This window comes from Mauremys mutica, chromosome 9, assembly GCF_020497125.1.
Source record: "Mauremys mutica isolate MM-2020 ecotype Southern chromosome 9, ASM2049712v1, whole genome shotgun sequence".
NCBI lineage: Eukaryota > Metazoa > Chordata > Testudines > Geoemydidae > Mauremys > Mauremys mutica.
The window spans coordinates 94,767,455-94,783,423 of NC_059080.1; the positions used below are offsets into that span (position 1 = coordinate 94,767,455).

The following is a 15,969-nucleotide window of genomic DNA, read 5'->3' on the forward strand; positions in this document are numbered from 1 at the left end:
GCCATGAATGAATGAAGTCGCCCTGACAAGCAAGGTATTATATCCATTTTACAGATGGAAAGTGAAGCAGAGGTGCATGCTTTACACTGGTGCTTCTGTCTTAAAATTGTCTTCAAAAGTGTTTTTTGAGACTAGTTTCAGGAAAATGGTGGTGTTGGGCTACTACTGCTTGCCGACCCAGTGCCCCCTCAGTTCCTTCTTACTGCCCATGACGGTCGTTGGAACTGTGGAGTGTGGCATAGCTGATCTCCACTTCCCTAGGTCGTTACTCGTTATTTCTCTAGTTAGTTTTGTATTATAGTTGTTAGTAGTTTCTAGTTGTAGTTAATAGTAAATTTTGTAGTTAGTGTATATAGTAGTTGGAGGAAGGGGTTTCTCCCCTCCCTCCTTCGCAGTACCCGGGCTCATGCCTAGGTCACTGGGTTTCAAGCCCTGCTCGGCCTGTCTTAAGCCGATGCCTACAGAAGACCCCCACGACCCCTGCCTGAAGTGCCTGGGGGAATCCCATCAAACAGATAAGTGCTGCATCTGTAAGACATTCAAGCTGCGGACAAAAAAGGAGGGGGACTTTCGTTTGAGGCAGCTCCTCATGGAAGTGGCACTTAGCCTGGTGCCATCGGGCCCAAGCGGAGACCCGGTGCCGTCGGCCTGAAGCGCACCTCCGGCACTGGAACAACCCGGCACCCGGCAAAGACTCCCGGCACCAGATGTCTCCGGTACCGCGGCCAGCACAGCACTGCTCGCTATCTCCGGGGTCTGAGAAGCAGCACAAGCAACCTGCTGCTCCTGCCCAGTCACAGGCACTGCCTGTGGCCCCCTTGGAGCAACGTCCCGTACTGGACCGCCTCGCGAAGGCTCCAACTCCGGCACCATCGATTTCAGTGCTGCAGGTGCCATTGAGTCCGGTGCATACGAGTTCCCCGGTGCGCACCGTGGTTGAGCTCAGTCTACCATCTACGTCGGAGACCTTCTCTACGGCCCGCAACTTAATCGCACTCACTGAGTCAGGACCTTGCAGCCTCTGGCACTGCCGGTGCGGTCTGTCCCATCGATAGGGAAGCCCACTATCATGCGCTCTCCATTGCAGACTGGGATGTCTCGGCACCGCTCCAGATCGCAATCACGATCTAGACGCTGGTCCTGTGCACGGCACCGCTCACAGTCCCAGCACCAATCATCATCTCGGTGCTGGTCGTACTCGTGGCACTGCTCCACCTCGAGAAGATCCCCTTCCCAGTACGGTCGGTACCAGTCAAGCTTCTGGCACCGATCTTCACAGAGTAGGTCCTGGCGCCATTCCGCCTGGGGATCTTCATCCGTGTCCAGATCGCCCTCCTGGTACCGGTATGATTGTCGGTCCCGGTCCAGATCGCAGTCCCGGTTCAGGTCTCGGTGCCGACCTCCGTCTGTATGACATGGTCCATCGACGTGGGATAGTGCAACACAGCACAACCAGTCAGCCCCACCTTGGCCTTCCCGCCCTAACTAGAGGTCACCCCAGGTGGAGAGTGGCTACTCCATCCATGACCAGGATGTGGACGGAGAGGGTCAATGGCAGGACGGGGGACAGGATCCTGCTCAGGGACCACTGCAATGGTCCTTCTGGACCCCTTGGGCATACCACTAGGCCCAAGGCATCCTCTCCAGGGCTTCTCGTTCTGCTCATTCAGAACCCCAAGTCCCGGATACCATGGTCAGCCTCCCCCTCTGGGGGACGCAGAGACGGCGGCCCTGCAGCCAACTCAGGCACATGCTCCTAGTATGGAGAACCTGGGACTGTTGGACCTTCCTCAGCAAGACTTGCCCCAGGAACCTTTAGTCCTGGGGCTGTCATCCTCTTCATTGCCTGACGAGGCAGTTGCGGGCACAACCTCCTCTGGCCCACTACCTATAGACCTCCGTGCACACCAAGACTTGCTGCGTAGGGTGGCACAAAACATGAACCTCAGTGCAGGAGGTGGTGGAGGTTGAGGATCCGGTGGTGGACATCTTGTCTGCCAATGCTCCCACACGCATAGCCTTGCCATTCATCCAGACCATCCAAGCTAATGCCACTATAATCTGGCAGTCACCGGCATCTATCCCTCCCACAGCCCAGGGGGTTGAGGGGAAATACTTAGTTCCCTCCAAAGACTATGAATACTTGTACATTCACCCCCAACCGTGCTCCCTTGTTGTACAGTCAGTCAATGAGAGGGCAAGGCACGGTCAACAAGTCCTCGCCCCTAAATCCAAGGACGCTAGGCACCTGGATTTACTCTGGCAGTCTACAACTTCGGGTGGCTAACCAGCAAGCTCTCTTGAGCTGTTGAAATTATAACAACTGGAACTCGATGGGGAAGTTCAAGGAACTGGTTCCTCAGGAGTCCAGGGAGGAGTTTGGGGCCTTGCTATAGGAGGGCAAGAAAGTAGCCAGGACCTCCTTGCAGGCTTCGATAGATGCAACAGACTCGGCGGCAAGGACTCTAGCCTCTGGCATAGCTATGCACCACATCTCGTGGCTGCAGGTGTCTGGTCTTCCTCGGGAATTGCAGCAAACAATTCAGGACCTGCCCTTTGATGGCCAGGGGTTATTCTCGGACAAAACTGACTCTAGACTGCAGAGTCTAAAGGATAACTGGGCCATTGTGCCCTAGTGACGCAGCATAGGCCCTTCCGGCCCCAACTGCAATGCACCTACCATAACCCTTGGCCCAGACAGGACTTCTCCAGAAGACGTGGCTGGGGTGGTAGGAGGTCTGGCCCTCAGACGGGCCAGAATCAGGGCCCCCTCCCAAACCATTGGCGGGGCCCAAGCAAAACTTTTGAAGGTGTGCTCAAGGGTGGAACACCAGTCTCCTTACAGGATCCTTTCCCACCTTTCTCCAACCGCCTCTCCTATTTCCTTCCTGCATGGTCCCACATAACTTCAGACTGCTGGGTCCTACACACATTGGAAAGTGGATACTGTCTGCAATTTGTTTCGTTCCCCCCTTCCCACCCCATCCCTCTTCAGGGACCCCTCTCACGAGCAGCTCCTTCTGCAGGAGGTACAGTCGCTCCTGGCTCTCGGAGCGATAGAAGAGGTTCCAAGAGAACTGAGGGGCAGGGGGTTTTACTCCTGTTATTTCCTAATCCCCAAGGCAAAGTGGGGGGGGGTGCTACGGGAAATTTTTTCACCAGACAAGATTTTAAAAAAATTTTTTATATAACATGTGTGTGTGTGTGTGTGTGTGTACACACACACTAAGTTTTAAACAAAATAATACTGTACACAGCATTGATGATGGTGAAGCTTGGTTGAGGTGGTGAAGTCAGAGGGTGGGATATTTTCCAGGGAATGCCTTACTGCTAAATGATGAACTAGCATTTGGCTGAGCCCTCAAGTGTTGACACGTTGTTAATGTAGCCTCACTCTACAAGGCAGCACAAATGGAGGGAGGGGAGACAGCATGGGAGACAGAGACACTCTGTGTGAGAGAGAGGCACATTGCCCCTTTAAGTATGCTGCCTTTTAAGTAGATCAGCAAGTTGAGACAGCAGCTGCTGCCAGCAATCTCCTTTGGTCCTGTGTCCTGTCGTGTGTTCTCTCCCCCCCCCCCCCCGCTCTATAGAGATGGAGTAAACGGGGGACAGGAGCAGGGGGAAGGGGGACACCCTGACATTAGCCCCCCTTCTCCCTCGCACAGCAAGCAGGAGGCTCCCAGAAGCAGCTCCAAGGCAGAGGGCAAGAGCAGCACATGGCAGTGGGGGGAGGGACAGATGAACTGATGGCAATTGATAGCCTGCCGGGTGGCTGCTGCACAGGTAACTTAAGGGAGCAGGGGGCTGCCGGTCCACCCTGCTTCCAAGCCCCCACCAGCTAGCTCCAACCGGCTGCTCTTTCTGCAAGCAGTGGCCAAAACAGGCAGCTGCCAAACGACGTTATAAGGGAGCATTTCACAACTTTAAAGGAGCATGATCTCTGATCAGCAATGAAACAACGTTAACCAGGACAACTTTAAGTGAGTTACTGTACCTCACCCACCTGGTTTGTCATGATTATAGTGTCATTTAGAGGACGAAAAATGGTAAACTTATTCCAGAGTTTTAACAAAGTTTCAAATATAACCCATTTGTTGTGTAACAGATTATATTTAATGAAATAGTGGAAACTTGGAAAGTTGACTTTATTCACAAACTCATTTTCCCCCACCTTCCTCCCAAATTTTGCAAGAAGAAGAAATCTAGTCTACTTGTAATTATCTAACATTAAGATATAATGCTTACTTGAAGACTGTTTTCTTTGACCATGACCATAAATCAGCATTGCAGCCGGTGTTCAACTCACTGTAATCAGTGATGTGTTAGAGGGGAAAGTAGGAAGACTAGTTACGTGTCCCTAGAAATATATACTGATCTCGTGCCAAGTAAGAATTTAAATCACTGACATTGAGGATTTCCCAAAAGTCCTTTAGTCATAACAGCAGGAATTAAACAAGTTAGACACAATTTCATTTAAAGTTTTATTTGTTAAACAGTCTTTCTGCCAATTTGATCATTTGACACATTGCTTGTTTACAACATACGTTTTCTTAGCCACTAAATTAAAATATATACTTCAGTCTAGTAAATGTGTCTAACAAACAGAAGATCTTTCTAAATAAGGAAATGTGCATTAAAGCAATTTTACCAATTCAGAAGCACCAGTGTGATGTGAGTCAGCTGTAGTGGAGTTCGAAATATTATTTCAGGCTCTTTCTGCTATGAAGACTACTGGAGCTACTAGCTGCACTGGAAGGCCGTGAACCAGCACTTGCTGTTGCTGCTGGTGAACTGAACGATAAACTCAGATCTATAATTTTAAGTGGGGATGCTTGGCCAGAAGCTGAACCCATGGTGCTCCTGGTTGATCTAAAAGGCAAAACAAAGTTATCATAAAGTTAGAATGTAGACAGAACCCTCTTGATTAGTAAGGGAAAAGAGTGTAGTTGATAGTACAAGTTAAGTGATCACCTGAGCACTTTGTAAGACTAATGCACCTCATCTTACAGTGTATTAATAGCATATGCATGTATGATCTTAAAAGTTTGGAGTCTGATCCCCAGTAACAGTCAAACTGGGGTATCAGTGATCGGGGGAGGGAGAAACTGAGCAAGGAAGGAACTAGCTTCTTCAAACTATGTGGGCAAGATGTTTAATGTTTGCCCCTGATACTCTACATGGTGACAGGCTTCAGAGTCGTAGCCGTGTTGGTCTGTATCAGCAAAAAGAACGAGGAGTACTGTGGCAGCTTCGAGACTAACAAATTTATTTGAGCATAAGCTTTCATGGGCTAAAACCCACTTCATTGGATGCATTGAGTGGAAAATACAGTAGGAAGATATATACGCAGAGGACGTGAAAAAATGGGTGTTGCCATACCAGCTATAATGAGAGTGATCAATTAAGGTGGGCTATTATCAGCAGGAGAAAAAAAACTTTTGTAGTGGTAATCAGGATGGCCCATTTCCAACAGTTGACAAGGTGTGAATAACAGTAGGGGAAATAGGTTTTACTTTGTGTAATGACCCATCCTAATTTAATGGTGTCCAGTTTGCAAATTAATTCCAATTCGGCAGTTTCTCGTTGGAATCTGTTTTTGAAGTTTTTTTTTCTTGGCGTATTGCGACTTTGAGGTCTGTAATCAAGTGACCAGGGAGGCTGACGTGTTCTCTGACTGGTTTTTGAATGTTAGAATTCTTGATGTCTGATTTGTGTCCATTTATTCTTTTGCATGGAGACTGTCCAGTTTGGCCAATGTACATGGCAGAGGGGCATTGCTGGCATACGATGGCATGTATCACATTGGTAGATGTGCAGTGCATCATCATATCAGAAGCTCATTCACTTGCACCCATTTTTTCATGTCCTGTGTGTGTGTATATATATCTTCCTACTGTATTTTCCACTGCATGCATCCGATGAAGTGGGCTGTAGCCCACGAAAGCTTATGCTCAAATAAATTTGCTAGTCTCTAAGGTGCCACAAGTACTCCTGTTCTTTTTCCTGATACTCTAGAAATCCTCATCTAGGATCTTGTACTACTGACCAAAGACACCTAGAAGAAAGTGGTCTGGTCATAGCTGAAGACTTGACTCAAGCCAGAATATTTGTAACATCGCAGATAGAGTACATTTCCTTTGTAACATAAGAGAAGGTACTTTGGTTTGTTAATCAGCCCCTAGAACAAGCTTTTTTTTAAATAAAAAATCTTTATATGTATTGGGAACTGAGTTTAAGACTAATAGTCCAGAAGACTGCAGGTGCAATAATCCCAGCTGCAAGGAGAAGAGCTGGGTCCTCAATCAATTTGAAATCTAAAAGTGAACTGTGCTCCACTGAAAGAGCAAAGTAGGAATGAGAGGAGTGGGAAAAATGAATAAGCAATTTCAGAGTACTGCTACCAAGAAAGTCTGAAATTATTGTCCTGATTTGAAGTGGAATGGACTAGACTAGATAAGACAGAGGCACAGGACTTGTCCACACATCTAAAGTGACATAGGTTGTGTTTGCTAGAAGAATCTAACAGAAGACTTGAGGAGAATCTATAGTGAAGCTTTTCCTAGCCAACAGAGATGAACAAGAAGGGACAAAAGAAGAAATCAGGGTGTGGGAGTACAGTAACTCCTCACTTAACGTTGTAGTTATGTTCCTGAAAAATGCAATTTTAAGCGAAACGATGTTAAGCGAATCCAATTTCCCCATAGGAATTAATGTAAATGAGGGGGTTAAGTTCCAGAGAATTTTTTTTCACCAGACAAAAGACTAATATATACACACACACACACAAAAGTAAGTTTTAAACAATTTAATACTGTACACAGTGATGATGATTGTGAAGCTTGGTTGAGGTGGAGGAGTCAGAGGGTGGGATATTTCCCTTACTGCTAAATGATGAACTAGCAATTGGCTGAGCCCTCAAGGGTTAACTCTCTCACTCTACAAGGCAGCAGGAATGACGGAGATACGCGCATTTCCTCTTTAAGTACACTGCCTTGTTAATTAGATCAGCTTGCTGAGACCACAGCTACTGCAAGCTTCCTCCATCCTGAGCCCTGGTATGTCCCCCCTGCTCTATGGAAGATGGGGTAAGCGGCGTGCAGGAGCAGGGGGGAGGGAGACACCCTGACATTAGCCCCCCTCTTCCTCCCCTCCCTCCCCGCACAGCAAGCAGGAGTCTCAGGGAGCAGCTCCAAGGTAGAGAGCAGGAGCAGCACATGGCCATGGGGGAGGGACAGCTGCAATTGCTAGCCTGCTGGGCAACTGCTGCACAGGGAACTTAGGGGAGCGGGAGCTGATAGGGAGGCTGCTGGTCCACCCTGATGCCAAGCCCCCACCAGCTAGCTACAACAGACTGTTCTTCCTGCAAGCAGTGGACAAAGCAGGCGGCTGCCAAACGACGTTAGAAGGGAGCATTACACAACTTTAAACGAGCATGTTGCCTAACTGATCAGCAACGTAACCACATTAACCGGGATGACTAAGTGAGGAGTTACTGTACAAGGAATAACAATGTACAGTATTAACTTTTTTTTAACACTCACCTGACAGAGGCCACTGAGCTTTGTGAAGGTGATCTAGAACTGTAATGACTACCTATGGAAGCAGCTGTAGGGAGTTCTAAACAGGACTAGAAGAGAAAAGAGATCTATTGGTCTTTGCAAGTGGGATATATGACACATACACTAGCAATTTTACTATCTATAACAGCGTCAGCATTTTCAACAACAGTTAAAGTCAACTAGAGATGCTACCTGTTGGAAGTATGTTTGAAAGGGTTGAGTTAAATCAGGGTTTGCTTCTAATACATCAACCAACACTTTGTCAATGGTTCTGCTGTAGTCTTTCAGCTCACGGAGGTCAATGTCTTCTTCCTCCTGCGTTTTCATTTTACTTTTCTTTAAAGATCGGACTTCTTTGGATAGTCTGAAACACTTTTGGCATAAAGTAACAGGTAAATATAATTTAACAAAGTTTAATATTGTGAAAGTTTAAATACCTTTTATGAAAGGCCAAACACTGTTAGTAACAGACTTACAATTTAAGTTTGTTGCATTTTTACTATACTCAAACTATAACTCAAACCAATAAAATAAGAGTTGTCACTTGTTTATTAAACCAACCTGTGTCATGACTCTTTCTAACTTTGGCTTCTGTTGATCTATTTCTTTGTTCAGCTGCAAAACCTGAGCTTGCTTCTGATTTGTTTTTTCTTGGTAGACAGCCTCCTCTTTTATCATGATTTCTAAAGTGTTTTCCATACTCTGAAAGAATAAGTACAGATCAAACCTGAACATCAAAGAACAATGTTATTAGTATGTGAATGTTAAGTAGTAAATACAGTGATCAATGCCTTTTCAATAGTTTATTGCGCTTAACATTTTGTATTAGGCTCTCGATCACAACTCAGAATTTTTTACTCTTGTTGCTTGTGGCTCAGATTTTTAAAAGGTGTTTAAGGGTTTCACCTCTGTGTTGTGATACCTGATTTAGGAGTCAAAATTCCATTGACTGTCATTTTTAAAAATCTGAACCTCTAACTAGAGCCTCCATCCTTAAAATGTGTTAGAACTATGATCAGACAACCCCTACCATCAGTTGTCTCACTTGCATGATCCGTTAATCAGCTGTACATAACATGCTTAATGCAAGCTCAAAGGGATGGAGTCCTTGTCCAGCTGGCTGGAAGAAAGGAGGTTACTGTCTCTTTCTTTTTAAGGGCTTCCCTATAATGGGGCAGAGGGATAAGTGGGGAGAAAGCTTACAGGGAAGAGCAGGAAGCAGCTGGATCAGGTGTGGGCCTGGGAGGTATGGCCCTTCCTGCTGACTGGAAGGGGTGGGGTATTTATAGCCCATGTAGCCTCAGAGATGCCCGTTTTTACATGGATGAGGCTCACAGCAGCAAAAGTAAGCAGGCTGGAACAGCAGATGGGGCCTTTAGTCGACATGCTTGGAAGCAAAGATGCCCCAAACCACAAAAGGGGAAGAGTGCAGAGATCGCATACTCCCAGGCAGGTGTGGTGAAGGGGGTGCAAAGCCAGGGTCTGGGAGGCAGAGGAGAAAGGAGAAACACCCTTGAGCAATAAGGAGGGGACACCAGGCTCTCAATCACCCAACAGCAGCTGCTGTAACTGCAGCAAGCTTCTCTGCCTCCTACTTACATGGGACTGCAGGGCTCCACCATGTGGCACTGGAGGTCTCCAGGAGCCTCAGTGACCAATGGGTCCCTATGAGAATGAGTCAGAAGGGGCAGAAGCAGCACCCCAAAGCCAGGTGGTTGTTTTCCCCTTTTCGGAGGGGGAGTTAAGGGTGACCCCCTTAAGGGATCAGGGGTTGCGGACCTAGCTGAAGTCTCTCTCTCCCATTCACATGTGGGAATGGGTGTGGGAGGAGGGGTAACCCCCACCAGCAGCAACAGCCTGAGCCAGAAGAGGAAAAAGAAATGTCTCCTTGTAGGGGCTGGGCAGGGTTGATTGCTTCCCATACCATGCCATAGTGAGTGGTTGGCCCCTTGCAGGAGTGGGGGACTGGAGGGGGGGGTTACCTGGACTTCTCCATACTGCATAGTAGTCAGGGGGTGTTGGTTGTACTCTCATGCCCCACAGCGTGGGAACGCTTGTGATTAGGGGTGGGGGACAGCACAGCTAGTTTGGAACCTTGGCATATGAGGGCTCTCAAGTAGGGATGCAAATATCAGTTAAAAAAGTTAACCAGTTAAACGATTAAAATATCAGTTAACTGCAGTCAGGTGGGGCGGCTGGGGCTGGGGTCCTGATGGCCTGGTGGGGCTGAGGCTACTGCGGCCGGGGCTGCTTCAGCCAGGCGGCCTGGGCTAGGATTCTTCTGGCCTGCCAGCCCAACATGGCTCGCCAGGGTAAACGGTTAAGGTCTGGTTTATGGTAGGCCTCATGCTTACCGGTTAACCATTTAACCTTCTCCATCCCTACTCTCGAGGTGATACAAATATCGGCAGTGCTGCAAACATTTAGGGTGTAAGAGCACAGGTTTAACAACTTCATAGGACTCTGGCCCTGTCTATGCTATGGTCAATTCCAGAGGCCGAGATATTTCAGTACATGGTATCGGTGGCAACCCATGGGCCAGTGTCATATTTGTCCACTAGTTGCTTTTCTTGTCTTATGTTTGCCAGTAGGCTGTGAGGTTACATGGATCCTTCTAGCAGGCTCTTAGTCCAAAAATTTTTAGTTGGGTAGTCGTAAGGCAGGTCCTTCTGAGGATCCCCATTACTGTTCAGACACTTAGGGATTTGTGGCACATTCTCAACCAAATATGTAGAAGCAAATAGGAGGCAGCCTTATTCAAGGCAGCATTCCTGGTCACTATTTTTTTTTTTTTAAGCTTTTAGGGTCAGTAAACTAGTGACTGGGTCAGCGAGGGATACTTTGCGAAGAGCTTTGGTGTGGAGGAGTGATCTGACCCTAAGGATCTCAAAAATAGACTGGGGACCAGGGGAGTCCATAATGCTATAGGAGGGTGGTAAGATTAGGATTTGCCCAGCAGGGGCATTAAGGACTGTCATAGGGATGGCAGGCCCCTCACGACATATCAATTTGTTACAGTTTTCAGAATGGGGCTCACAAAGTGGGAGCTCCCGGAACATGAAGTGTGTTCCCACTTATTCTGGATTGGAATCACAACAGCTGCAGCTTGACTAGGGCTAGGAGGCCACAGCAATTCAGGCAATTAGGCAGTGGCACTCAAATGCATACAAGATGTACATAAGACCCCACGTAGAGAATCCGGGCTAATTTTCCTGTGTTTCCAATTTCAGAACCAAGCAAACGGGCCAAGTGACTAATGCTGTGTGTCTGTGGGGACAGTATTGTATACTGGGCACATAAGCAGGCTTTCCAGTCATCTGGAGGTTCACAGCTGTGCCTAGATTCTGAAGGTGGAATGGGCTGTGGGACCATCTGATGGCCTTGGACTAGGCACCATGTGCAATTATTGTTCATGCTAGCAAACAATTTGGGAAGATGTAAAGGGGTGGGGGGTGAGGACGTATTTTTGTCCAATATTAATGAAGGACTCTAAATATGTGAGAATGCATTGGGAAATGGGAAGCAGCCAAACTAAATTGCTGGCACCTCTTTGTGGCAGATGTCCAGTGCAGAAGGCATCCAGCTTCCCCGCAGCAGGTCTGGGAACTGGTGGGGTCGGGCAGGGGAGATAGATTATAGTATCATAACTTAGTACAAAAAACTCATGTTTGTGGGAGATGTCCAGTGCAGGTATTCATTATGGAAGGAATATGGTTATCAGATAAAATGGATCTGAAAAGGATTTGAAAGAAAGCATCTGTTAAGGGAGCTGAGGAATTGGAGTTTGGAGCGCCTACATCGCATACAGCAGAGAGCCAGTCCCCTCCTTAACTCACATAAGGGAAGGGTTGTGGGGTCCCAGCAATGAGATGGCTGGGACTAGGTTGGGGATTACATGGAAATGACTAAGGAAAGGTTGACCTTCACTATACAGTCTATTGCCAAGTACTCCCAGGTATTTTAAGTGAATAAAGTTGCAGCCTAATTAAACCACACCAATTGCTACCTGTCTTTCTTCCAGGGTGGCCGGATAACGGATGAATAACTACATAAATCACTATCTGTAGTTTACGTATATATAGACTTCATATGTAGTAAGAATGACAAATCCTGGGTCAAATTTTCAGAGGTACCTAAATGATTTGAGAGCTTAAATTGTGTTGAAAATCAATGACACCTAAGTTTGTAAGTGCCTATGTCATTTTGAAAATGGGACTTGGGCTCTTCTATGAGTTTGACACTTTTGAAAATTTTATCTATTGTCCATTAGCAGTAGGAAAGGGGGTGCAGAAAATTCACAAAGGAGAGTGAGGAAAAAATATTCCCAGAATGCTTCTTAATCCATGAGGGAGAAAAAATTGGCTGCACTAAGGAAAACAATGGCTTTGCCTATACAAATGGCAATCTCATGTGCCCGTTACCTGAAGGTCTTCTTGAAGCTCCTTGGTCTGTCTTCGCTTGTATCTGTATTTTTCATCAGCAGCTCTTTTCTCTTCTTCTAACTGCAGCTTTTCTTTATACTCCTCACCTACAATATCAAACACTCTGAGTTAGAGTTTAAACGTTGTATAAGGTGTGCACACTAACATGTTTAGGATATTAGATTTTCATCCCAAAGACAGACTATTGCTGCATTTTAAAATAAGTGCACCAAAATGTATTCAGGTACAATACACAGAGACATCATTTATGGCCATATCTAGGGTAATGGAACTCTTCTGCCAGGTGGCCTTGAGGATCTGCAACTGTGCATTATACTAAACTGGGCAGTACATTTAGCAACTCACATGCCTGATCTTGCGATGATCAATTGTTGAACAAGAGATGTATTTGTAACTCAAAAAAGGAAGTATAGTTGGTGATACAAAGTTGAAGCACCCTATGAAACACTTTAATCTCTCTTTGATTATTTAGGTCATTGATTAAAGCATCGACCAGGGCAAGGGGGAGCCTTAAACATTCTAATGTTATCTACAGTGCTTCTGTGAGAAGCCTCCAGAACTTTCCAGTAGAATTATTACCACAGGTATTTTAGGAGACTTACAATTTTGTTACTCAACTATATAACTAAAAAATAAATACTGTACTATATTTGATGTACTATAAAATGTATATATGAAATGTTAAAAGAACAACCAAAAAGGACGTCTTTACAGGAAGTCTGTGTCCTAAAGTGCCCACAGTACCTACTTTTAATTGATTATAAAATGACAGGGAATATTCCACAAACTAGTCACCTAAAAACAAGGGAAAAAGTGACTGGTTTATCAAGGATAAGGATTTAAGATCCATTGCTGTAAAGCCAGCAGAGGGCGCAAAAGTTAAACAACAAGCCCTGTCTTCACACAGTTATTGATATCATTGTTTATGCATCATCATTATTAAGACTAAACAAAGAAGACTGATTGTAAAAGCAGCTTGTGAAAGCTGTAAATTTGCAATGAGCTCTCAACAAAAGGCAAACATAAAGTCCCACAGGATTCCACAAACTGTACAGTGGGGATTCAACTTGTTTAAAGTTGTCTACACAGTACACAAACAGTGGCGCAATCCTCAACTCACCTTTTTACCAGATAACAGCACTGCCCTATAATGCAAACAGGAAACAAACAATACTGTCGATAAGGGACCTGCCTTCACCAGTGTCTCACAACCACTCTGCCTTGCTGTGCTGCCACTGGATTCAAGTACTTGCGGACCTATTGGCCATTCCTCCTATCACTGGTGAATGGGCTTTCAGTGGAGGCACTTTGTGCAGTCTCTCTACAACACTTTATGCCTCCCTACTGTGGTTCCGCTGTACTTGAGAGTTTTCACAACCCTTACTTACTTAGGCTTAAGAATTTGCATAAAAATAAAAAACTTGAACTTTAATAGCATCTTTTTCCTGCACCTACACTGCCCTGGTGAACTGGCAGCAACATTCAAAATTATTCATTCTTCTGCTACTATCAGTGTGTTCTGTAGCTAATTTATTCAGTAAGTACTGCCCTTTAGTATCATTGCTTCATTCCAGTGTCCCCGGTTTATGCTTTAATCTCTAACACACAAGTAATAACAAAATGTTCATTTTACATACTTGTCTCTGTCACTGTTTTAAAAGAGTTCTGGTAATTGCTGTTGCAGTTATTAAGCACATGCATGGTATTTTGCAGGGCTATGACTTCTTTTTCAGCTTTGCGGATCTTTGCATCCAAATCATCACCTTCACGCTGAAGGTCCTCCTTTTCCTGGGCAGCCTAAAAATAAAACCAGAGATCTAAGAGAGAAATAATCAGACATATTGTGATGGCTGACTCTGGGCTACATGGGTCCTACTGAAACATACTAATATCATGACAATAACAGAAGAATACTTGATGTTAAGAACAAAATCTTTTTCTATACTCTTACAAGGAATCTTAGAGCCTGATCTTGTCATGAGCACCTATGCAGAGTTGATTTCCCTGGAGTTCTATGTGGGCACAGGGGTTCAAGTTCTGCTTCTTTTAGGTTTGAAAACCATATGGTGAGCTAAGTTGTCCAAAGCACTCTAACTATAAGACTGTTCTTGGATTATACAAATTTAAAACTAAAAGAGAACACTGATTACTCCTTTCCTTTTGGATAGGGATTTCAACAGAGTGGCTATAACATCTTCTGTGACCTATAAAACAGATTGACCAGACTGGTAAATTCATTTCAAATTTTTGAAACAAATTAAAATTAAGTCAGTGGTGCACTGCGTGAGCACCAGGTTTCATCCAAGTAGAGCAGCTTGCAGGACTGGGGCCTAAACTAGAGTTTTACTGAAATCTAGCTCTGAAGTAGTAGGCAGCTGAAATCTGTACCACAGTTATTTTGTTTAAATCCTATTCCAAACTGAGTATAGCTGAAGGAGCATGAGAGTAAACTGCAGGATGTCCTGCAAGGCATTTTGGGCCAAGGACCTGATATTCCACATGCCATTCAGAAGAGCAGACTGGTTAGAAGATCCTGCACTCTGGGAATAGAGGTAAGGAGCAAAGAGTCATCTCCCCAAGACATCAGGAAAGAACGCAGCTAAGACCTTTCTCCAACAGAGGCAACAGGTGGGAGGTCAAGGTGTTTGTCTTGGAGATGAGGGAGTTGAAACTGGAGTAGAATAGGGGCAGCTATAGTTTAAACCAACACTTATGATGATAATGGAAACGTTTTTAGTTGATTAAAAGCATTCCAACAGTAAAGTAGCTCAACTACCTTAATGACATAGTACGTCTGAGTTTTCTCCTCTTCTCCTTCAGGAGGCATCATGACGATGGTAAGAATTTCATATCTGCATCTTAGTTTTTCAATTTTACTTAGACGGTCTTGAAATTCAGCACTGATTGATGGAAGAAAGTGAACACATTGATTGAGATGTTTAAGCAAATGTATGTTTCTGTCTTGTACCATTGTATAGGCTATTTCTTGCTGCTACCACAGTAGTTTGAATATACACAGGGAGCCAGCCATGAAAGCAGTACTGCTACTGCTGTCAGGGTAGGCTTATTTGTTCCCAGTCCTCCCCAACCCCAGACATCTGGTCCTCTTCCCACCCCCACAACTTCTCTCACACTATTGCTTAAAGTGGACAAATTTCAGATCCCTCGCATCACAGGGAGCTCTGTAATATACCTCCCCCAAGCCCCAAATTTTAAAGCTTTGGCATTTAAGTCCTACAGCTGCACAAGATGCCCCCTGCTGATCATTTCTTAATATTGCTACTGCTAAATGAGAATAAGCAACAGCAGGCAACAACCCCAAATCAAATTACAGGCAAGTACTAATTAGCTGCGTAATTGTCAAAGGAAAAACATACAGTCTGCGCTCTGGGTGAGGAGTTAAGCTTTAGTCACACTAAATCACTCTAATTTCCTATTGCGTGGGGTGTGGTTCGCAGAAGGGTGAATAAAACCCTGCCAACTCAGCTGTTGAGTGTTTGCTAGCTTCCTAGTTAGATTTAACCACTCACTACAAGACCGATATTAGGAGGTCAGAACTAAAGATTATAACACCTATTTTGAATTAATTCTCTTATTATGAAGGCAACAAAGAAGTCTGTGCTTTCTTGTAACTTTCTAATATCCCTTTACCACAGTGTAATCAACTAACTGGTATATGTGTACCATTTCTGGTCTGCAGGAGATTAAAAGCTCCACTACAAGGGACTGTTAATGGCGATTCTCAGAATGCTTGTAAGAATTGTTCACTTACTGGGTCACCAATGAAGACCAGAGTTTTCTCCGCTATTTTATTCCTGATGAGTAGGTCCTCTCATAAAAAATGACTTGGCTGTTCTAACTGGCTATTATAACCATCTCTAAATATACAGACAATGTAGTCACCAGCTATCTTGAACAAATGCAGCAGTGGAGGGTCAGACATAGGATCTTTGCCTTCAAAAGCC

General features: G+C 45.2%; 1 protein-coding gene across 1 annotated transcript in view; it reads right to left on the reverse strand.

The window, feature by feature from the left end:
* Window positions 1–4,344: 4,344 nt before the first annotated feature.
* The window catches only part of CCDC39 (coiled-coil domain containing 39), a 31,841-nt gene continuing 20,216 nt past the window's right edge, over window positions 4,345–15,969 (reverse strand). Inside the window, exons 14-20 of the mRNA XM_045030895.1 lie at window positions 14,781–14,904; window positions 13,642–13,801; window positions 11,984–12,090; window positions 8,124–8,264; window positions 7,755–7,934; window positions 7,545–7,630; window positions 4,345–4,872 (exon numbers count right to left, since the gene is read on the reverse strand). Coding sequence (XP_044886830.1) covers window positions 4,704–4,872; window positions 7,545–7,630; window positions 7,755–7,934; window positions 8,124–8,264; window positions 11,984–12,090; window positions 13,642–13,801; window positions 14,781–14,904 — 967 coding nt within the window. The 3' untranslated portion in view covers window positions 4,345–4,703. The remainder of the gene's footprint in view (window positions 4,873–7,544; window positions 7,631–7,754; window positions 7,935–8,123; window positions 8,265–11,983; window positions 12,091–13,641; window positions 13,802–14,780; window positions 14,905–15,969) is intronic.